The 19,514-nt window shown below is 46.5% G+C and overlaps 6 protein-coding genes across 17 annotated transcripts; 3 read left to right on the top strand and 3 right to left on the bottom strand.

Moving 5' to 3' along the window:
• Window positions 1–20: 20 nt before the first annotated feature.
• LOC122612295 (CDK5RAP3-like protein) lies at window positions 21–1,889 on the bottom strand. Its single transcript, XM_043785796.1, has 4 exons — window positions 1,808–1,889; window positions 1,563–1,737; window positions 665–1,507; window positions 21–604 (listed from the first exon to the last, which is right to left on the bottom strand). The coding sequence occupies exons 1-4, from the start codon at window positions 1,811–1,813 to the stop codon at window positions 99–101; spliced, it is 1,530 nt and encodes a 509-aa protein (XP_043641731.1). The 5' UTR covers window positions 1,814–1,889; the 3' UTR covers window positions 21–98.
• A 204-nt stretch (window positions 1,890–2,093) lies between these two features.
• LOC122613593 (transcription factor grauzone) lies at window positions 2,094–4,237 on the bottom strand. The gene is made up of 5 exons (XM_043787828.1): window positions 4,050–4,237; window positions 3,206–3,972; window positions 2,935–3,144; window positions 2,497–2,872; window positions 2,094–2,435 (listed from the first exon to the last, which is right to left on the bottom strand). Exons 1-5 carry the CDS (start codon window positions 4,170–4,172, stop codon window positions 2,199–2,201), a joined length of 1,713 nt encoding a protein of 570 aa, XP_043643763.1. The 5' UTR covers window positions 4,173–4,237; the 3' UTR covers window positions 2,094–2,198.
• Window positions 4,238–4,306: 69 nt separating this feature from the next.
• LOC122612142 (U2 snRNP-associated SURP motif-containing protein) lies at window positions 4,307–7,970 on the top strand. The gene is made up of 12 exons (XM_043785561.1): window positions 4,307–4,434; window positions 4,494–4,610; window positions 4,667–4,953; window positions 5,011–5,429; window positions 5,493–5,677; window positions 5,740–5,783; window positions 5,846–6,178; window positions 6,238–6,480; window positions 6,545–6,728; window positions 6,788–7,040; window positions 7,101–7,462; window positions 7,519–7,970. Exons 1-12 carry the CDS (start codon window positions 4,378–4,380, stop codon window positions 7,915–7,917), a joined length of 2,883 nt encoding a protein of 960 aa, XP_043641496.1. The 5' UTR covers window positions 4,307–4,377; the 3' UTR covers window positions 7,918–7,970.
• Window positions 7,971–7,981: 11 nt separating this feature from the next.
• On the bottom strand, window positions 7,982–9,813 carry LOC122612143 (E3 ubiquitin-protein ligase RMND5A). The gene has a single exon (XM_043785562.1). It carries the CDS (start codon window positions 9,534–9,536, stop codon window positions 8,238–8,240), a length of 1,299 nt encoding a protein of 432 aa, XP_043641497.1. The 5' UTR covers window positions 9,537–9,813; the 3' UTR covers window positions 7,982–8,237.
• A 323-nt stretch (window positions 9,814–10,136) lies between these two features.
• LOC122615063 (resistance to inhibitors of cholinesterase protein 3) lies at window positions 10,137–17,561 on the top strand. 12 transcript variants are annotated; one of them, XM_043789906.1, is made up of 11 exons: window positions 10,139–10,277; window positions 11,532–11,963; window positions 12,109–12,228; window positions 12,732–12,886; window positions 13,562–13,702; window positions 13,757–13,883; window positions 14,456–14,691; window positions 15,981–16,133; window positions 16,218–16,310; window positions 16,590–16,739; window positions 16,803–17,561. In XM_043789906.1, the coding sequence occupies exons 2-11, from the start codon at window positions 11,768–11,770 to the stop codon at window positions 16,941–16,943; spliced, it is 1,512 nt and encodes a 503-aa protein (XP_043645841.1). In that variant the 5' UTR covers window positions 10,139–10,277; window positions 11,532–11,767; the 3' UTR covers window positions 16,944–17,561. The 12 variants fall into 12 exon arrangements, 10 of the variants coding, with proteins under 10 accessions (XP_043645847.1, XP_043645844.1, XP_043645843.1 ...); XM_043789911.1 differs by lacking the exon at window positions 14,456–14,691 and adding an exon at window positions 15,619–15,719 and having other exon boundaries at window positions 10,140–10,277; XM_043789907.1 differs by lacking the exon at window positions 10,139–10,277 and adding an exon at window positions 10,990–11,118.
• Window positions 17,562–17,758: 197 nt separating this feature from the next.
• Window positions 17,759–18,783, top strand: LOC122614117 (NADH dehydrogenase [ubiquinone] 1 alpha subcomplex subunit 11). Its single transcript, XM_043788604.1, has 4 exons — window positions 17,759–17,840; window positions 18,025–18,287; window positions 18,345–18,439; window positions 18,500–18,783. The coding sequence occupies exons 2-4, from the start codon at window positions 18,031–18,033 to the stop codon at window positions 18,658–18,660; spliced, it is 513 nt and encodes a 170-aa protein (XP_043644539.1). The 5' UTR covers window positions 17,759–17,840; window positions 18,025–18,030; the 3' UTR covers window positions 18,661–18,783.
• Window positions 18,784–19,514: the final 731 nt, after the last annotated feature.

Genomic DNA, 19,514 nt, shown 5'->3' with positions numbered 1-19,514 from the left:
AATAGCAAAATAAAAATAAACTTCTTTTAAAAAATTTACAAAACCATCTTTGTCCTGCCCATTTTTTAGTTTATTTAACAAACACCCAACACGTTACATTAGTTAACACCACCCATCAAATTAACCACCCGGTTCTTATAGCGCTTGGATATATCCTTCTCGATGTGCGACTGCAGAGTGCGCGTCTGGGCAATCAGCTCCTCCAGGACGGGATTCAGCTCCTGACGCTGTTCCCGCAGCTCGATGGTCCGCGTCTTGAGTGCCTCCCGCGTGGTTCGTAACTTCTCCACGGCCTTTGTCATCTGCTGCAGCTTGGTGGCCAGCAGATTTGCATACTTGGGGGAATGCTTCAGTTGGAAGAGGTGCCGCGTCTGCTCGTCGGCAGTCTGCTGGATTATTTTCTCCACCGATCCGAGTATCTTCCTGATGCTCTCCACATCGTGGGTGGCAATGTTGTCCATGAGCGAGAACATGATGTCGCTGGACGATTCCAGCTGCTTGAGTTCATAGATACGCATGCGCAGGAAGGATTCCAGTTCGTAAATTTCGTCCAGGAAGCGATCGCGATAGTTGGGCGAGTCCAGCAAAGTGTAGGCCTGATCACCTGCAACAAGAAACCATTACCCATTAACCACAACAAAATCGAATATAAAATAGTACTTACCCTTGGCAGTGCCGCCATCCATTCCAGTGCCTTCCACCACTATACCGTACTCCTCGACGGGAATGTCAAAGTTGATTTCCACCGCATCGGTTGGAGCACTTTCTATGCCCCAGTCGATGTTGCCGCCGTCGGTTTCCGGCAAGTCGCCGCTGCCAAAGTCGCCGTAGTCAATAATCTCAGCCGAAACGGTCGACGAAGTTCCGCCGTTGTCGTCCGTTCCGAAGTCAATCTCAGCAACAACATTATCATCCTTGCTGGCGATGCCTTCGCTGAGGTTTAGCCGAATGGCCGGCTCCTCGACGGCCAAGGGTGCTTCCTTGTGGATGTACTGGTACACGGTGGTGTTGCCGAACTCCACCAGGTGGTTCAGGATGGGCAGCGCCTGCTTGTTACCGCTGACCTCGGCGTACAGATCGATGCCAGGCTGAATCTTGGCAATGTCCACTAGGGATTTGGCGTACAGCTCCGGCAGACCAGCTAGAACCTGGACGAACTCGGCATGCAGATTGTCGCCCTTGACGCCCAGTTGCTCCAGCAGAGCCGAGTGCTCGACCAAGAGTTGGGTCTCCGGCTTGTTCAGATCGTGGGCCCGCTTCTGGCTCTCATCCGCCTGCTGCTCCAGCTTGGCCATCTGCTTGCGCACTCCGGGTATCTCGTAGTTCACATTCCGCACAAAGATCTGAGCCGTTTCGGCCAGGTAGGTGGCATTCTTTTCGTACAGGCGGCTTATTTCCTGCCAGTCCTTCATGCGCTGGCTGCCGTAGGTGCCAAACACGCTTTTCGTATCCTTTTCCGTCTGCTTGAGGATCTCAATGATCTCCTTCACATGGTAGTAGTTGATGTCTGCAAGGAGTGGGACACATTAGTGGGACTGCCTTTTGGGGCACTGGGCACCTACTTGTCCGGGCCAACAGCTTGATTAGCTGCTCATTGGAGGGCATGTCCTGCAAGGCGCTGCTGATCTTCTTGTGGATCTCCCTAATCTCCTGCTGGACATTCTTGGGCACAATCCTTCGGCTGATCAGCCAGTCCTGCAGCTTCAGCGTGTGTATGTCGATGGGGATCTCGGACTCCTGCAGGGCGCCATCAAATAATGTGCTGGTGAGTGTAAATTCGCAGGGATATTGTTAATAATATGCTTACATTCATTTTTAATCAATGTTTGTCCACGCAGACTGTTTTCTATTATTGTTGCTGCTGGCAGTGTGACCAGGCTATCGTTACACCCTTAGCAGGTACAACAACCTGCACAACTAGTTCCAATTGGGAAATTCAAAGCATTCTCACTGCGACGGCTGTGAATTTGAATCGCGCTTTTTTTAAAACTAATTTTGAATATCTGAATGCAGCTAAATGGAGCATTTCAATTTCAAAAAGTTGGGAAAAAGTAATGGGTAAAGGAACCAGCAAAATGACAATGAAAAGCGCAGACTTTCAAATAATTCCTATTATATATATATTTTGTTTTCAAACAAAGGTCAATCAAAAACTAAGCAATGCTTCCGCAAATCGATTTCCTTAAGCGTTCCCGGGCCTAACCCGAATAGTCATTGGCAATAGCTGCGGCATCGGCATCGTCCCTGAACATCTGCGCCACTTGGGCACTGGGCAGGACCTTCTGGGAGCTCCCCGTCTTGGTCTTTCGCCATATGTCCCACTCCACCGGATGCATTTTCTTCTTGTGGGAGTGCATGTTGGCGTTCGAGTTGAAGGTGCGGGGACAGAAGGGACACTTGTAGAGTGGCTCGCCGGTGTGCTGTGCCATATGCTCCTGAAAGCACCAATCACTTTAATAAAATATAAACTAATGAGGTTGAAATCTGATATCTAACCTTAAGGCTGATGTCCTTCTTGAAGGTTTTGCCACACTGCTCGCAGGTGTAGATCACATTCGAGTGGGAGTAACGCTTGTGACCGATCAGTGCACGGGAGTTCTTGCAGCTCTTGCCACACTCTGAGCATATAAATAGTTTGCCCTCGTCGTTGTGGCGCCTCAAATGCTGCTTGAGATTGTCCTCGTCCTTCAGCCAGCTCTCGCAGTCCGGACGCGGGCACTTGATGCGTGGTCCACTCTCCTCGAAATGCAGGCGAACGTGCTTCTCGAAGACCGCCTTGTCCTTGATCTTCTTGCCGCACACATGACAGATATTAGCCGCCTTGCGATGCTGCATGCTGATGTGGACCTGCATGTGGTACTCCGTGGCAAAACTGTGGTACAAAAGGAAAGCGGTTAGCATTGGAAACCCTGTCGTTTAGCTGGCGACACTCACGCATTGTGTTTGGGGCACTGCGGACAGATGAACTTGCGCTCGTTGACGGGCACATGAGAGCCCTTGTGCAGCTCTAGCAGGTTGCGCCGCGAGAAGCGTTTGCCGCAGTCCTCGCACTGGAAGTCGCACTCCTCATCTGGAACATGGTGGACCAGCCAGTGGGCACGCAATACGCTCGAATTGGCGAACACCTTTCCGCAGTCCTTGCATCTGTCGAAAAAAAAGATTATTTTTAAACCGCCTCAGACTGGGTTTGGTAAGAGAGACCCACTTGATGTATTCGGGATTCTCATGCCTTCTCGCATGCTCCTGGATGAGGCAGCGTTTGTTGAGCTTGCGGCCGCAGCACTTAATGTAGGGCCTCTCGTCCGGATGCTTCTCCTTAAAGTGCTCGCGGATGCCGTCGAAGTCCTCCGCCAGGAATATACACAGCTCGCAGCCCATGACTATGTAGCGCTTGATTAGTTCCTCGTCTTCTTTGCAGAATGGTGGCAGGCGTTCCATCTTGAATATCCTTTTGGGCGGACCCCGCTTGGCCACCATCTTATCCTTGCCTTTTCTGCCCACCGCAACCGTTCCTCTTTTCGTTTTTGCCGTCTTGGCCACCTCCCGTTTACGTTTGCGTCCACTCCGGGTCACGATCAGGTCGTCGGGGTCCTCATCCTCTTCCTCCTCGTAGTCCTCATCCTGTTCATTGTTGGCATCCTCGAAGGGGAATTCCATGTCGGGTGACTGTCGCTCGGTTTTGATGCCCACCTTGCTGTCTTCCGGTGACATCGGTTGGCTCAGGTCCAACTCGTCGAGGGGATTCACATTCAGCTGGGCACTGACATCGTTGTCCACGGCGAGAACGTCGGCCGGCATGAGCACCTCCTCCGGCCAGGAGGTGTTCACCATCTCCGGATCCTGCTTGAACTTTGAGGTGGTGGCGTATATCACCTGGGCCTCCTGTATGGACACGTAGAACTGATGGAACTCGGACACCTGCGTCCAGCAGACGTTGCAGATAACCTTGGATATCTCGTCGTTGGGCAGTACCTGGATGCGTGCCGGAGATGAGATGGTGGTAAAAAAAGATTCCCAGGCACAAAAGTGGGTGGAGGGCAGCAGCTTACCTCGAACCAGAAATGTTGGCGCAGCACCTCCGCCACCTTGCTTTCGCCCGAGTCCACATCGAAGATCTGTAGACACATCTGGGCGCCGCTCACTCCGCGCAAACAGAGGCGGCAGATATCCATTTTGCATTTATTTGATAAAACTATAATAAAAAGTAGTAATTTACATAGCTCTGTCGATAACTTCCATCGCAACTATCGCCTGCATCGTGATTTATTCCCGGCAAACGGGCATACTGCGGAGAGCTTGTTCGACGCTGGTCACACTAGCAATTGCAGATTTTCTTATTTTCGTCTTTGCTAAAAATGTGGATATTGTCTGGAAAAAATGAGTAAACAGGGGAATAAAGCCAAGGATGCGGCTGCCGCATCCGCCACTTTAAAAGTAAAGGTCTCCTGAGTAGCCGGAACAACGAGCTTAACATTTATTGGTCTTGTTTCCAGCGGATAAGCGAAAAGAAGTTGGAGGCCTTTACGGTGGGCACCTTCTCCAAACGACAACTGTCCAAAAAAGAGCTCGAGGACCAGAAGAAAAAGGAGGATGCAGCTGCTGCGGCACATGTAGGCGACTCCAGCTTAACCTTCCTCCTCACACTTTAACCAAATGCGATTTTCAGGCCTTCAAAGAGTTCGTAGAGACCTTCCAAGACGCACCCACCCCCTCGTCCAAAGTTTGGGTCAAAGCCGGCACCTATGATGCAGGATCCCGGCGGGAGGACAAGTCGGAGAAGGGCAAGCTATACAAGCCGGTCTCGAAGCTGCTGGACAAGAGCTCCTCGGACAAGGTCGAGGATTACGCCAAGACCCTGGCCTCGGATCTCAAAAAGGACACAGGTCCATTGAAAAAGAAAAACCAGGAGAAGAAAAAGAGCAACCTGGAACTGTTCAAGGAGGAGTTGAGACAGTAGGCGCAATTGGTAGTGCATGTGTATATTCCATTCTAATTGATTCATGATTACAGGATTCAAGAGGAGCGCGAGGAGCGCCACAAGTACAAGCACATGGCCGCAAGCCATTCCGCACCAGCACAGAAACCGGCTGCATCAGATGCTGCTGTGCCCAGCAGTAGTGCATCCACCACCTCACAGGCTTCAAACAGCTCAAAGGAGTCTGGATCGTTTGACACGGGCGATCCAAATACCACAAACCTTTACCTGGGCAACCTGAACCCCAAGATATCCGAGCAGCAGCTCATGGAAATCTTTGGCCGGTACGGTCCCTTGGCCAGTATCAAGATTATGTGGCCCCGCTCTGAGGAAGAGAAGCAAAGGGGTCGCAACTGCGGCTTTGTGGCCTACATGAGCCGCAAGGATGCGGAAAGGGCTCTGAGGACACTAAACGGGCGCTACATCATGGGCTACGAGATGCGTTTAGGCTGGGGTAATCTAAAGGTCTTATATCTCATTCTGTATATGTACTAATACCATTTCATAATTATTATAGGAAAGACTGTGCCCATAATGAATACGCCCATTTTTGCACCACAAGCCTTGCTGGAGATGACTCTGCCTCCGCCTCCATCAGGTCTGCCCTTTAATGCCCAACCTCCACCCAGTGAAGCTGATGTTTTGCCCAAGAAAAACTACAAGGAGTTCAACCAGGAAGAGGACAAGGAGAATTTAGAGCGGGTAAGTCAAAATCCATTTGCTAACTCTTAAAGAAATACAAATAAAAATGTTTAACTTTACAGATACTTGCCAAATGCGTGGTTAAAGTCCATATACCCACAGAGAAGTATGAAGTGCACCATGAATATTAAATTTAAGAGAACTTACGTGGCTGTGCGCTTTTTACAGGGCTGTTCTTAACGTTATTCATCGGATGATCGAGTTTGTCATACGCGAGGGGCCGATGTTTGAGGCGCTGATCATGATTCGGGAAATGGAGAATCCGCTCTTCTCCTTCCTCTTCGACAACGAGAGTCCTGCCCACATCTACTACCGCTGGAAGCTGTTCTCTTTGCTACAGGGCGATACGCCGAATGAATGGCGGGAGGATGAATTCCGCATGTTCAAAAACGGACCGGTTTGGAAGCCCCCGATAGCCAACTTCTATACTCAAGGCATGCCAGATGAGCTAGTTGTTGATCCCGATGCTCCTGTGGTGCACAAAGGAGCTTTGTCCAATGCGTACGTTCAGCAAAGATATTCCATGTGAACATAAATATTTATTATCTATACCGAAACAGGCAACGCAATCGACTAGAGGATTTGATTAGGCAATTAACTCCAGAACGTGCCCGCATTGGTGATGCCATGATCTTTTGCATTGAGCACGCAGATGCGGCTGATGAAATTTGCGAGTGCATCGCCGAGTCCCTGTCCAATATAAATACATTGGCCTCAAAGAAGATTGCTCGACTTTATCTGATCTCTGATGTACTGCACAACTGCACTGTTAAAGTGGCCAATGCTTCGTTCTTCCGTAAATCGTATGTATATAACATCATCAAAGTATAAACATTAAAGTGAAATTGAATTTGTATTATTATTTAGTGTGGAAAAACAACTGTTGGACATCTTTGATAACCTGCATAACTTCTACGTGAACATAGAAAGTAGATTAAAAGCTGAGGGCTTTAAATCCAGAGTCTGCAATGTAATTCGCACATGGGAGGAATGGACAATATATCCCAAGGATTTTATGGCAGAGCTGACAGCCAAATTCTTAGGCAAACCTGTTAGTTAATGAAATTTATTATTGATTATGCATATAGTCTAATGGAGTCTTGTGTTTAGTACGTCAAGCCAGTCAATACATCGCCTCAAGCCGAGGAAACTCGATCTGATGAGGCTCTGGACGAAGATATCGACGGCGCCCCTCTTTCCGGAGAGGAAAAGGACGACGAGGACCTAGACGGTGTGCCACTGGATGGAGCTGCTTTGCTTAAGAGCGCCTTGAAGCGAGCCATACCTGATGCAGATGCTGGTACTCCTAAGCGTGACACACCTAAGAAAGATGAATACCTCGATGAAATCGATGGCATACCATGTAAGCATAAGCACGTGATATAAACCTTCTTTCTATTACCGAAATATTCCCAAATTGCAGTGGATGAGGATCTCGACGGTGTACCGTTGGAAAAAGAATCAAAATCTACGGCCAAAATGCCTGGCTTCATACCCTCAAAGTGGGAGACAGTTGACCCTCAGCAAGTCGAAGCGCAGGCGATTACTACCAGCAAATGGGACACTCTGGATCCGCCAGATCCACCCAAGTTCTTTAGCTCGGACGACGACAGTGAAGATGACAATGCGCAAAAGTATACCGACGAGATGCGACAGAAGTTAAGAGACATTGAGTTGAAAGCAGTGCAGTACCAGGACGAACTGGAGTCTGGAAAGCGGCGCCTGGAGCCAGGTTGGACTGTTAGCGAACAGGTGGAATACTTCCGGAAACGATTGCTCAAACAGGTAAGATATATTACGCACTATAAGTCGGATTTTACAACTGAATTCCTTGGCAACAGGACTCGCGAACTGACGCAACTGTCGACTCGCCGCTCAGCTACATGCATATCAAACCGAAGAGCTCCAAGGTCAGTGAGAGTCCAGCGCAATTCAGCAGCGGTTCACACAAACGATCGCACTCCCCGTTTTCCGGTGGGGAAACCAAACGACGGGACTATTCACCGGAAGCCTCGCGCTCATCCAAATCCTCGAAACGTAACCGTACTCGCAGTCCGTCCAGTTCACCAAAGCGGTATGCAGATCGATCGTCTCGCAGCTCCCGCTACGAAAGTCCCGCCTCCGGATCGTCACGATCACGCACTTCTCCAACCACATTCTCCTCGCGCTCTTCTCGCAGAGAAGAAGCATCTCCACCGAGACATCGCAGCGACAAGCACAAGCATAAACATAGGCACTAGAGTGTGCTCTTCGGACGATTTGTATTTAATTAAACATGGATTCTACATAAAAACACTTTCGTCGTTTGCTTTAAATACACAGTATAATATAATTTTAAATCTAAATTGTTTGTTAGGAAGTGGGACACACGCACAACACACGGCCCAGGCAGTTCGATTGCGCTCTGCGAATTTGTCTAAAAACATGAAACTAAGCAAGCTATCTTAAAATGGTTACGATTTGTTAAGGAAAGCCGGCCAACCAACACCAATCCTCGAACCGCCTGAGCCTAGTCATATAAGCAGTGGTGATTATCATAAGGTGAATACATAGATGTGGCTTAAAAGTAGATGCGAACAGCCTCCTCGGCATTCTGCTCCACGGGGCAGTAGGGGCACTTCAGTATGTGCCCAACACTCAGTTTGTGCAGGGCGTCGTTGGAAATGACATGACCGCAGGTCAACTTCTTCGGCGGGTTATCCTCGGAAGTCTGCTGGCGCAATATGGGGCAGGCAAAGATCGAGTGGAAGCGGAATTCCGGCTGTAGATCGATCTCAATGGGCAGCTCGTCGCAGCCGTTCCACATGCCCAGGACTTGGCGTGACTGCATCACCTGCTTGATATTGAGCAGGGCGGGCAGGGCAGTGCATCCGGCATTCACCACGACAGACAGGGCAGAGTTCTTGCTGATGCCTAGCAATTGGCATGCGTCTTTGAGGAATATGAACGACAGCTCGGTCCACATCTCCTGGCCCATGAAGTGCTTGTACGGCGAGTTCTCCAGTCCACTTGGCAGATATATGAAGCTGGCCATCAAGTTGGCTATTTCGTGCTCGTAGCGCACAGCAAACTTCTTGAAGTTCAGTCGAGCGTAGGAAATGGCCTCGCGCTGCGAGTCCAATCCGTAGGAGACCAGCTGCATGAAGCGCATACGATGCAGCCGGAACTCTATTAACGAGTGGCGATCACTCAGCTGCTGCGAGTACATCTTCGCCCACTTGAGGGCGTCGGTAAGATCCCGCTTCTGGATCTTCACCCAAATGCCGTAGATATCGGCAAACTCGCGCTCCGAGTCGAACACATCCTGGGCATGCTCCGGCGACATTTTGCTCTCGCGGATTAGGGTGCGAGCCACATCGTCCATGCCCTGGCGACAATAGTGCTTGGCGATGGCCTTATTCAGCAGCATCAGGTTCTCCTCGTCCTGCAGCACGTCCACTCGCATGGTGGACGAGAAGTCGGCGCTGAAGTTACGGTCAATGGCTTTGCCGATCTTCGAAATGGAGCCGTGCAGATCGCGGTGCTCCGTGGAGAGTTTCTGCACGCGCTCGTTGCACCTGGCAATAGCATTTCGGACGCTCTCCACTTGGCGCTCGGTAAGGCGTTGGGGGGCCGTCGGTTCCGTCTCCACCTGCATGCTGACCCCATCGCCCATGGGATCGTCCTGGGACACCTGGGTGCTCGAATTCAGAGTGGTCACCAGCTGCTCCGCCCTGCTGAGAACCTCCACCAGCTCCGACATCTGCGTGGCAATGTCTCCGATGTCCGCTGCCGCGTTCTCATGCAGCTGCTCCAGCTTGCTGACCACTCGGGTCAGGTCCTTCTCCACCGACGAACAGGCCCACGACTCGTTGTCCATTGTTAGCTCCAGTTTCGTGGGGTGAAAGCCTTGAATCCACTCACGCCAGGCGCGCGTTCACTTGCGATTTTGCAGCTCTTCGCCTTCAAGGATTCCTTGCACTGCGATTCTTCAAAGTCACGGCGATATTCGGTGGTCCAGCGGAATATGCGTATTTATAAATTGTTAATTTTGTAACACAAAGAAGACGAAAACATTGGAGCTGGGTGGACCACTCGCGATGCTATCGATATATCGAATAATTTGGATTTCGATAAAGGGCCACAGTGCTGAGCGAGTTTAAATTGGTACATCACCGCACTGGTCATTTTACCGTTATATTGCTGCAATGATCCATAATGATATTTGGCAATGTAGTAGCTTAGTCTAGCCCTACAACATCATAATTATACTGTAAAATAAGCATTCATCGAAATTTGTATGTTACCATACAGTGCCAATAAAGTTTTTAAAAATACGACCATTAAAAATATATCTGAATAGCATATCCCGTATTTAAGCTTTCAAGCATTTAAAAGGTTCGTTAACTTTAAACGATAACAATGAATCGATACCACTGGCATATATCGACTAACAGACAGTGCTGCCCATCTCCGTTCGGTCGACTGAAAAATCAATTATTATTGCTGCTGCTTTCTGGCAGAGAAATTTATAACGACAAACAAACAGTTTGAAATTAGCGTAATTAGATAAGAAAACGAACTTTAAAACAAAACGTGTTAGTCTTAAAAAACCAAACTGGTAATTAAGAAAAAAAGTACCTTAGGCAACGAGAGGAATTTCAAGGACAAAATCTTCACACTTTGAATTCATAATTTTTAAAAATAAGTGATGAGTCTTAAGCCGAACGGCATTGAACCCAAATTACAATGCTGTGTCTCCAAAAATAAAAGCACCGAGAGCTAGAAAAACGTTTTCCAAAGTTATGTACAAGTGACAGGAAATTAAAAATTGTAAATTCAGGTGGTTGAAATGAAAAGATGCTGTGCAACTAACAGCAGTGCACAGTTAGACAATTTTACTTTCGCCAATTTTCAGTCAGTGCGCTTGAAAGCGAAATGGAAAACGCTCGGAAAACTCATAGTGCTTGCTAGTGTGTGTGTGTGCGTGCGTGTGTGATAACAAGAGCGAAGAAGCTGCGAAATGAAAAATATGAAAACACGAAATTTCGCACACAGCGGTGGTCAACTATCTAGCAGATACCTCTTAAAATTATGAAAAAAGTGTTTTTTATTTATAAACATTTGACTTATTAAAAAATATATAATTTCAAAGTTTATTTTGCCCAAATATAAAATTTGATTAAAATTCTTTTTATATTCACACCACTAGAATTAACCAATAATTTGGATAGCTATAAAGTTGTATCGGCTGCTGTAGCATAGCTCTCGGAAATCCCCGTGCAGGCCCAAGCTGCAAATCACTTGTCTCATCAAAAATAAAGGAAAATAATGGCCGACGACGATTATGGGGAAAAGCGCGCCCGAATGGTGTGTCGGGTCCTCAGATCTGATCTGCCGAAAATTCGCTAATAGTTTCAAAAATTTGCCTGGCCAGTTCGGGAACAACATTCGAACTTTGCGTAAGCAGTCGCTCTGTCCAGTTTTTTGGTTTTTGTGTTTTTGAACCCTTGGGTGTTTTTCAAAACCGTTTTCCAAAAGCGAAATCAAAACGTTTTTTTGTGGAGAAGCATTTAATATTATTTATGCGGTCGTTAATTGTGAAGAGCGCCTGTGATTTGTGTGCGGGGAAAAGTGAAAATAATAAAGAATTATTAGACGGGCCGAAAAGAGCGAATTGCGCGAGCTAAAAATAAAAAAGATCGGGACCGCTATTTATGTAATAAACTTTTTTGTTTTCCCGCAACAATATGCAAACGTATACAGCATTTTGCGCTGTGATTCGTGACCGTTCAGTGATGTGAATACAACTCAAACGAAAGCCGGATCAGCGAACTGTAGCATGTAACCCATTATGCATCTATGTATCTTTCAGATAATGCTTTAAACGTACAGCAAACCAACCATCAGCCAGCCAAAATGAGCCAATGTCAAAGTTAACCAACAACTAGAAACACAACGCATAGTCAACAGCTCACAGTGAGCCATCAACGAACCAAATCGATCAGGAACACACATAGAAGGAGTTGCCTTACGGACTAGCTTTAACCACCACCACCAACCATAGCCATACGAGTCCGGATAGCCGACGGAATCCGGACCTAAGCCAAAATGCCCGCTACAGCCACATCCAAGCAGAGAGCTCCGCTCGTCGAGGAGGGCATGACGCCCAAGAAAACCGCTTTGATCATTGTCACCGTGATCGGATGCATTGCCATCCTGTGGCCAAAGGTCTTCCATCCCATGATGTTCGGCGGCGTTCCGCCGGCCCAGCCAAACTTGAAGGATCCGCGCACAGCTCCAGGCGGTGAGTCCTCAGATTTCCCCCATAACAGTAGCAGCTAGGGCTTATACACGTTTTACCACATTTAATTTCATGTTTTACTTATTATTTCCTTTGATTTCCGTATGTGGGTGGTGTTATTGTGTGGGCTGTGGCGTCGATGTTGTAGGATGTTGTGATGTCGTGCTGGACAGGGAGCAGTTCCTGAACGCCTCCAAGAAGGAAACTGTCGAGCCCTTCGGTCCGCATTTGTATCGCAAGCAAATCAATGTTTACACGGGCGAAATCAGTATGTGGCTCATTAATGGTTTGCTTATTTGTTTTACTAACGGTTTGTGGCCCTACTAACGATCTGCAAGATACAATTGGTTAAGATACATTTAGGTCAATAGGTTTTTGGCCCTACTAACGATCTACTAGATGGAATCGATTAAGATACACTTAGGTCTATAGGATTCTTAACCTTTAACTGCTGTTGATGGCTCTATAAAGTATTAACATTCCAAAGTTTGGAGTACGTTTCTTATCATTCAGATGTGAAATGCTTCTTAAGTTTATAGATAATGTAAAACTGGAATTGCTTATAATGCTTAAAATGTGAATATTACCCCTAACAAATGGTCAATGCTATTAATTAGTTTAACGCGAGTGTGTATATTACATTTTATTTCCTAACTTCAAGAAGTAAAGTTTATGCATTTTGGTTAAATACATTTTTATAACACCGCACCTTTTACGTGCTACCCAAATAAATTATAATTTGTGTCACTTATGAATCCATTGTGGTCGCAGGTCTGCGCCAGGAGCGTCCAGCCCACCTGCATCCGGAATCCATATACCAGGCCATGAGGGAGCGGGGTCGCGCCATTCCCGCCACGCCCACCGTTCCGATTCTGGAGCGGAAGACTTCGCCCAGTAATCCGCCGCCGCGGATCGTCGACGGACGGGTGAGTTCCTCTACAACCATGTGCATGTGTGCATTATTCTCCGGACAATAAATCCATAATTATATACTTATACTGGTCGGCGGGCTGTGCGACCACACTGATTATAATGACGGCGGGATGAGACATATCCGCGCTCGCGTTGAAAGTCGTTTTATAAATAGCCAAACGTTTATTTCATTCGGATTCGGGTTTTGTTTTTATGACACTGCACGCAAATTGAAGGCAAGAGAGGCAGCGCTAAAGAAAACACAAAAAGAATCTGTAAAGGATGAGTGGGAGATCGGCAGAATGTGCTGTCACGTATTGAACTTGTGCCAAATTCAGTGCGCCAGTTCCATTTTGCTCTCGTCTCTGCGTTTCTGGTAGAATGGCCAAGGAGAACCAATCAGCTGTCCTCGCTTCATGTCAAAATACATCGGGGCGGATACGTAATTTTTATGATTACATGGGCTGTCAATAAAATATCGAATGTGTTTGCTATGCTCCTATTTTATAGACAGCAATTCAATAGTTTCTGCAGACAACTGGCTTACGAAATCTTTATGTCAATATAGATCGGGGCGTATACGTGATTTTTGTTTACTTGTGATACATTGGATGGGTAGTGTTAAATTGGAATAACCTAACATAAGATGTAACATACGATGTACTATTGCTAATTTTCTAACATTCTAGCCCGGACCCATTCCTGGAATGCGTCCGCCCATGGGCGCCGGTGCACTGCATCAACCACAACAGCGGGGCAGCAGCATGGGATTCCTAATGCCACTCTACACCATCGGAATCGTGGTCTTCTTCGGCTACACCCTAATGAAGGTGACTCCATCTCGTTGATCGTGCACAAGCCCAACATAATCCACTTCCTTGCAGATCATGTTCAAGAAGCAAGTGCCCAATGAACCGTACGGAGCGGCACCAGCCAATCCTGCTTTCCGGCAGGAGGTCTTCGGACAGCAGAACCACAGTCAGGTGGAGGACTTGGGCGGCAGCAAACTGGGTGATTGCCATGCCGATTCGGATGCCATCTTCCGGATTATTACTCTCGTAGTTGGACACACACACAACACACACAATCGCTCTAGCCACCGCACTCACGAGTCAATCCTAACCGAAAAAAAATATGCATTTTGTACTCTTCTGCTTCCGAAAACCCATGCACACCGAAAATCATCCCACGGTATAAGGCTGGCGAGAGCATCAGACAAGTAAGCCAGTTAGTGATGGTTGCATAGATGACCATAGAGTTCCGTTCGTATCTTGAGTTTCTAGACCTCGACGAAGGCCTTTTGATTTTTGAAATATGTCCTCCTCATTTGGTTTAGTATCGTAGTTTTAGTATCGTAGCGTATTTGTTATCTTCATTTACCTAGATGTACTCATTCTAGATGTTGTGTGCCTATACTATCTATATTTACTAACCCCGAATCGATCACGCCTCCATGGATATATATACATATATATATATTTTGTTGCCACTCCTCCACCCGTGTAAATACTCCTTAGTTTCGTTAGTCGCTCGATTGATTCGATTTCCGGCCCTGATTACCAAACCGTACGACAATTTTATAGGAGCTGCCGCCGCAAAGAAGCCGGCCACCAAGGACACCGAAAAGGAGCTGTACAACGCCAGTGTGTCGGCCACCGAGGTGGCCACCAGTTTGTCCGCCTCGCTGAAGAGCCACCAGCAGCTGAAGGAGGCCGAGCAGCTGATGGAGATCGAGAAGCTGCGCCAGAAACTCGAGAGCACGGAGCGGGCGATGGCCCAGTTGGTGGCCGAAATGAACACCGATCAGTATGAGGCAAAGGTTAGCATCCTGCATCCTGCATCCAGCATACAGCATCCAGCTTTCCATCGCCATCGAATTGGAAACGAGATACAGATACATATAAAGCTATTATTGATTCAGATACATCCAGTAGATACATCATATCGTAGTGATTTCAGTTGGCCCATCTCGCTGTCATTTATTAATATTTGTTCTTTTTGTGTTCTCATTTTCAAGATGATTGCCCTCAAGTTTCTCAAGCGGCAGCCAAACTTCTAAGACCAAAATAACCATCATTCAGTTCACATAGAATCAGTCAGTAAACAGACCAAAATCAGACCAACAACAAATCAGATCACAACTAAGTACAACGAACCGTCAAATAGCTCGTTTCTGTTCTCTATTGGTTTCTAGTGAATAGCTGAATCCTCGGAATGGTTTCTTTTACCCTGCCACACCTCCCGAAATGCCCACTGTTCTGAAACTATGTCACTCTGTCTATAACCTTCAAGTCTAACAACAAGTGCAAGTGCATGGAACGGAATTCTCCCGACTCTGTTTCTAATTTAACCTGCTTGTCTGCTGTCGGCATGCGATATATTACCATATCTATTCACATATGTACTATATCTACTAACGAACCCAGTCTAAATGTGTTTGCATCTCACTGAGTACTCTCAATCTGAACTAAACTCTTATCTTATGATGGGGACATATTTTACGATTCAATGCAGTCCTTTTCGAAATCTATTCGAACACTCTCTTTAAACGGATACATCACATTGCCAATGAAGATAATCGCAAGCATCATTCCATTCTCAGAGCAACAAGGAAACTACTTTATAAATAAATATTCACTCTCTGTCGTTTCTACGTTTTTCATGTTTCTCACAAATGTGTTTAAAACACAAAACACAAAAACCAATGTAAATCCAAAATTGATACCCTGTATTTTCATGGGGCTAGTTGTAACGGCCATACAGGGTCTGATAGACGCGGCCGACGAGCAATTGAATGGCCAAGACAAGCAGAGGGCGACGAGCGATACTGAAACTGAATCGAATAAGGTTAGAGATCGTCAAGGGGTCCGGCACGGCAATCCTTGAACATAATTTGTAACTCTCGGCCATGCGACCGACTATTTAATCTTTTTGTTTATTAACCAAGATCCTTCGACTAATTGCGTTTTGTTGCGTTTCACCTAACCACATCGAATTGAAGTAATTACTGCGTTCGATTTCTGATTTCTTACGTTTTGAGGCTGTACAATTGCTTAGCTCTCAGATTCTTCAGCCTGTTCTGATAATGATTTTTAACCACACCCGCAGAAAAACGACAACGAAAAAACGAGAGTGCAACCAGACAAGCAGAACCTTTCCAACGGACATGCAAAGCCAACGGACGACCACAATCCGGAACAGGAGACAGCGGCGCTGGGAGCCAGGAAACGCCGGGATCTGAGCGCTGAACGGGAACTGACGGTAGGCCATATACCATAGGCCATGTGCCATTTAGCATCTTGACATACGTAGATCTTTGCCGTAAATAATCGAATATTGGTGCAGGTACTCGGCATGGAGTTAACAGCCAGTTGCGAGGGCGGCCACAAGTGGACTGGACGCCCTCCAACGCCTGTTTTCCGAGCGCCAAGCGAACATGTAAGCAGCACTTTCAAGTTCCCAACTTGACCTAACCAGGTCCAACTGATCCTCTACGACTAACTGCCACCCTAACGCTTCAAATATTCTTCCAAAAACTCTGTTCAAACCAGGATGTTTCCTACGTACTAATTGCTACCGAAACGGTTACATTGGTCACTTGTTGTACCATTGAATAAACAATATTTCCTTTTTAATCCAACTCTTGCCCATATGTGTTAAAGCTTTTTATCTTTAAATATAGCTCAAATACTAAATAGAATCCCCTTCCGATTTCAGTCCAAATTGGAAGGCAATCTGCCGGAGCCGCAGTCCATTTACTTGGAAGGCGCCCTGGCACACGAGTCTCAGATTTTGGTGGCCGACTCCCAGATCAAACGCGAAGAAGTCTACGACTCGGAGCTCAATGGCTCAGCCGAGGAACCAGCCGTATGGACGAACCTTTCTAAGCCATATTAATTGATTAACTAATCCGGAGTGTATTACTTGCAGATCATTCTCAGCAGCAGAATGACATTGTCATTGATTAATTTGGACGCAAATCAACAAAATGGGCAACAAAGTGCAGGCAAATCCCCAGTGGATAGTCCTCTGGCTGATGACATCGAAATAATTGGACACGACGAGCAGTAGACGAAGATGTATACTGATCGATTTTTATATATATATTTTGGCAATGATAACGACTTGATGATTTACACGACACTATAATTGCAAGGGCCGAGTGAAATTTCGTTGCAAATTTCGTTGAAGAACGAACATTATGACTGATTGCCACGAAACAGAATTGCCAATAATTTGATATCTGATTTGTATATATACATATTGTATGTTTTGATATCTTCGTTTTGATTTAAAAAACGCCAACGTTATGTCTCCCCCTAAAGTACACCCAAAAATCACTATACTTCTGCTCTTAAAAACTTTGCTCAATTTCGGTCAAACGTAAACCCACTTGCATGTCTCGAAAACTCTTTAGCTCGTTTAGAAAACCGCGTCTTTGTGAACTGCATGATTTTTTGTGAATACTCTTAGTTGGAAGTCAATGCAAAACTAGTTTACCATTAAGCTAAGCGCATATGTATTTCAAGCCGCATCTATTAATCGGCGCTCTTCACATCAAAATCCGTAGCTACTTGGCAATGAAATTACCTAAAAACAAAACCAATCGATCGTATGATTAAACAAATAAAGTTAGTGCCACAGCGTTTGTGAACCTAGTATAATGAATAAATTGAAAACCGAACTTGACATCCCACATGTGTTTTGAATTATAACGTATTTATAGGTATCGGAATTCCATATAATATATAATTTATTTTCTAATTTATCAGCTTTTTTTTGTTTTTCAAAATATTTAAGAACGCTCTGTGAAAATAAACTTTTCAAACTAACAGTGCCTTAACATTATGATTAACAGAACGCGCCTAACAGCACCAAGTGTGCATTTCGCTTCTTCAAGTGTGTACACACTGGCCAACAGCTGTTTTTTGTCAATCTCCGCCACAATAATTACGTAAATTTCGGCAGGTTAGCAATTTTTTGTATATTCCCCTGTAAATCTACAGATCTTACCCCTAGCAATGCCTTTAAGGGGTAGCGATAAGACTAAGGAACAATTCCAAACGTTCCTGTGGCAGGATAGACCACGAGTGTTCCATGTTACATACGTTTGATTGTGGCTAATGTTTTTGGACTTCCATACTTTCCATAGCAAACCATGTCGCTGCTCCGTTCGAAATACTACGACCATCCCGATGGCCAGGATGCCTTTGGCAAGATAGTGGCCACCAACAAGTACGCGGTATCCGCCGGCTTGGCCTGGTCCATGTTCGACGTCCTGACTCTCTCCAAGCCGCAAGGATACCTGCCCACTCTGGGCCGTTTCGCCTACAATACGGGTCCACTGATGGGCATGGCCACGGCATTTACCCTGACCACCCTGGCGGCCACAAATGCCCGCGGCAAGGACGATAAGTGAGTAAGAAGCCCACCTGTTGATGATTATTGGGTCTAACCGAATTCGAATTGCAGAATCAACTACTTGATCGGTGGTTTCGCGGCTGGTGGCGTCTTTGGAGCCTGGAAACACAACCACGTAGCTGGTCTGTGCGCCGGCCTCTTCCTGGGTTAGTTTACCTGCTTTCCATTCAACTGAAACTCTACAGCTAAGCCGTTCCTCTTTCCAGGCATCGCCGGAGTCATCAAGAAGCTGTCCATTGAACAGGGCTGGGAGTTTTTCCCCGACACGCCGCTAAAGCAATACGGTGGTCTGAACATTGCCGAAAACAACTGGACCATCATGGCCGACCGTCCCAAGAACTGGACCACGGAAAAGCCACAGGAGTAGATGGCGTAAAGTCTAGTATCCTATGTTTAGTTTAATGGTGATTCGATGAGAGAAAGATTCGGCAATTACCGCTTGCCTTGCAACCGAATAAAAGCCAAGTCAGAAGTGATAATGCCACCCCAACTGTCGCCAATCCACGGCTGTCCATTAACTCTATCTAATGGTGCCACAGGCTGGGCTTCGTTAGCCGTTTCGATATGCAAACGAGTTGAATGTGTCACAGAAACTTATCAACAGTTGGCGTGAATGAATGACAAGCCACAAGTCGGGGAAGCCAAAGGGGCCAGCGCAAAAGCAACTAACCAAAACATGGGGGAAACAAGTCACGCTCGCAGCTCGGAGTCTTATGTGCTGCCAACAGTTTATTTCTTTATTTTCATCGGCCCATTTAAAATCCATGAATGTGCATTTACTCATGTTTGGCTCTTTTCACTTGGCCGAGGTGAGTCATGCCGCAAGCATACATATGTATGGCCATATCTTGGCCATTGGTAAGAGATGCCATTGTACGCATACTAATGTTGGCTCTTAGGCTCTTTTATTGGGCTCTCGAATTGGAATCCATCGATCGAATCTGACCAGCCCACAGGAATTCTCCGGAAACATCCCAACCAATATCTACCTTAACCTTTGCCAACCTCAGAATGTTTTCTTTTGGCTTTCTGGTGGTTTATTCTTGCTGTTTCTCTTTCTGATTACTTTTTGCCAGATTTATTGCCATGGGGAATGAAAGTTGGTGAGCAGAAGAGGAGTGACCCTTAAGCTGAAGACCGTTAAGTCCGGGCTTATATAAGCGATGCTAGTGCTATCATTCTATTGACGCTCCGAATTAAATGGCGAGCAGAGGGAGTTGC

This window comes from Drosophila teissieri, chromosome 2R, assembly GCF_016746235.2.
Source record: "Drosophila teissieri strain GT53w chromosome 2R, Prin_Dtei_1.1, whole genome shotgun sequence".
Classification (NCBI taxonomy): domain Eukaryota; kingdom Metazoa; phylum Arthropoda; class Insecta; order Diptera; family Drosophilidae; genus Drosophila; species Drosophila teissieri.
This window is presented reverse-complemented; position numbering and strand designations above follow the sequence as displayed.

What these genes read in the sequence shown, in the direction of transcription:
- LOC122612295 (XM_043785796.1), bottom strand. An exon ending in CAAGCTGTTGGCCCGGACAA is followed by an intron (nt 1,508 to 1,562) that starts GTAGGTGCCCAG and finishes CACTCCTTGCAG; the next exon opens with ACATCAACTACTACCATGTG. An exon ending in GGATGGCGGCACTGCCAAGG is followed by an intron (nt 605 to 664) that starts GTAAGTACTATT and finishes TTCTTGTTGCAG; the next exon opens with GTGATCAGGCCTACACTTTG.
- LOC122613593 (XM_043787828.1), bottom strand. Translation starts at nt 4,172, where the DNA reads ATGGATATCTGCCGCCTCTGTTTGCGCGGAGTGAGCGGCGCCCAGATG. An exon ending in GCCAACATTTCTGGTTCGAG is followed by an intron (nt 3,973 to 4,049) that starts GTAAGCTGCTGC and finishes GCACGCATCCAG; the next exon opens with GTACTGCCCAACGACGAGAT. An exon ending in GAGAATCCCGAATACATCAA is followed by an intron (nt 3,145 to 3,205) that starts GTGGGTCTCTCT and finishes TTTTTTCGACAG; the next exon opens with ATGCAAGGACTGCGGAAAGG.
- LOC122612142 (XM_043785561.1), top strand. Translation starts at nt 4,378, where the DNA reads ATGAGTAAACAGGGGAATAAAGCCAAGGATGCGGCTGCCGCATCCGCC. An exon ending in ATGCAGCTGCTGCGGCACAT is followed by an intron (nt 4,611 to 4,666) that starts GTAGGCGACTCC and finishes TGCGATTTTCAG; the next exon opens with GCCTTCAAAGAGTTCGTAGA. An exon ending in AAAGGAGCTTTGTCCAATGC is followed by an intron (nt 6,179 to 6,237) that starts GTACGTTCAGCA and finishes ATACCGAAACAG; the next exon opens with GCAACGCAATCGACTAGAGG.
- LOC122612143 (XM_043785562.1), bottom strand. Translation starts at nt 9,536, where the DNA reads ATGGACAACGAGTCGTGGGCCTGTTCGTCGGTGGAGAAGGACCTGACC.
- LOC122615063 (XM_043789906.1), top strand. Translation starts at nt 11,768, where the DNA reads ATGCCCGCTACAGCCACATCCAAGCAGAGAGCTCCGCTCGTCGAGGAG. An exon ending in CCGATCAGTATGAGGCAAAG is followed by an intron (nt 14,692 to 15,980) that starts GTTAGCATCCTG and finishes CCACACCCGCAG; the next exon opens with AAAAACGACAACGAAAAAAC. An exon ending in TCCGAGCGCCAAGCGAACAT is followed by an intron (nt 16,311 to 16,589) that starts GTAAGCAGCACT and finishes TTCCGATTTCAG; the next exon opens with TCCAAATTGGAAGGCAATCT.
- LOC122614117 (XM_043788604.1), top strand. Translation starts at nt 18,031, where the DNA reads ATGTCGCTGCTCCGTTCGAAATACTACGACCATCCCGATGGCCAGGAT. An exon ending in GCCCGCGGCAAGGACGATAA is followed by an intron (nt 18,288 to 18,344) that starts GTGAGTAAGAAG and finishes TTCGAATTGCAG; the next exon opens with AATCAACTACTTGATCGGTG. An exon ending in GTGCGCCGGCCTCTTCCTGG is followed by an intron (nt 18,440 to 18,499) that starts GTTAGTTTACCT and finishes TCCTCTTTCCAG; the next exon opens with GCATCGCCGGAGTCATCAAG.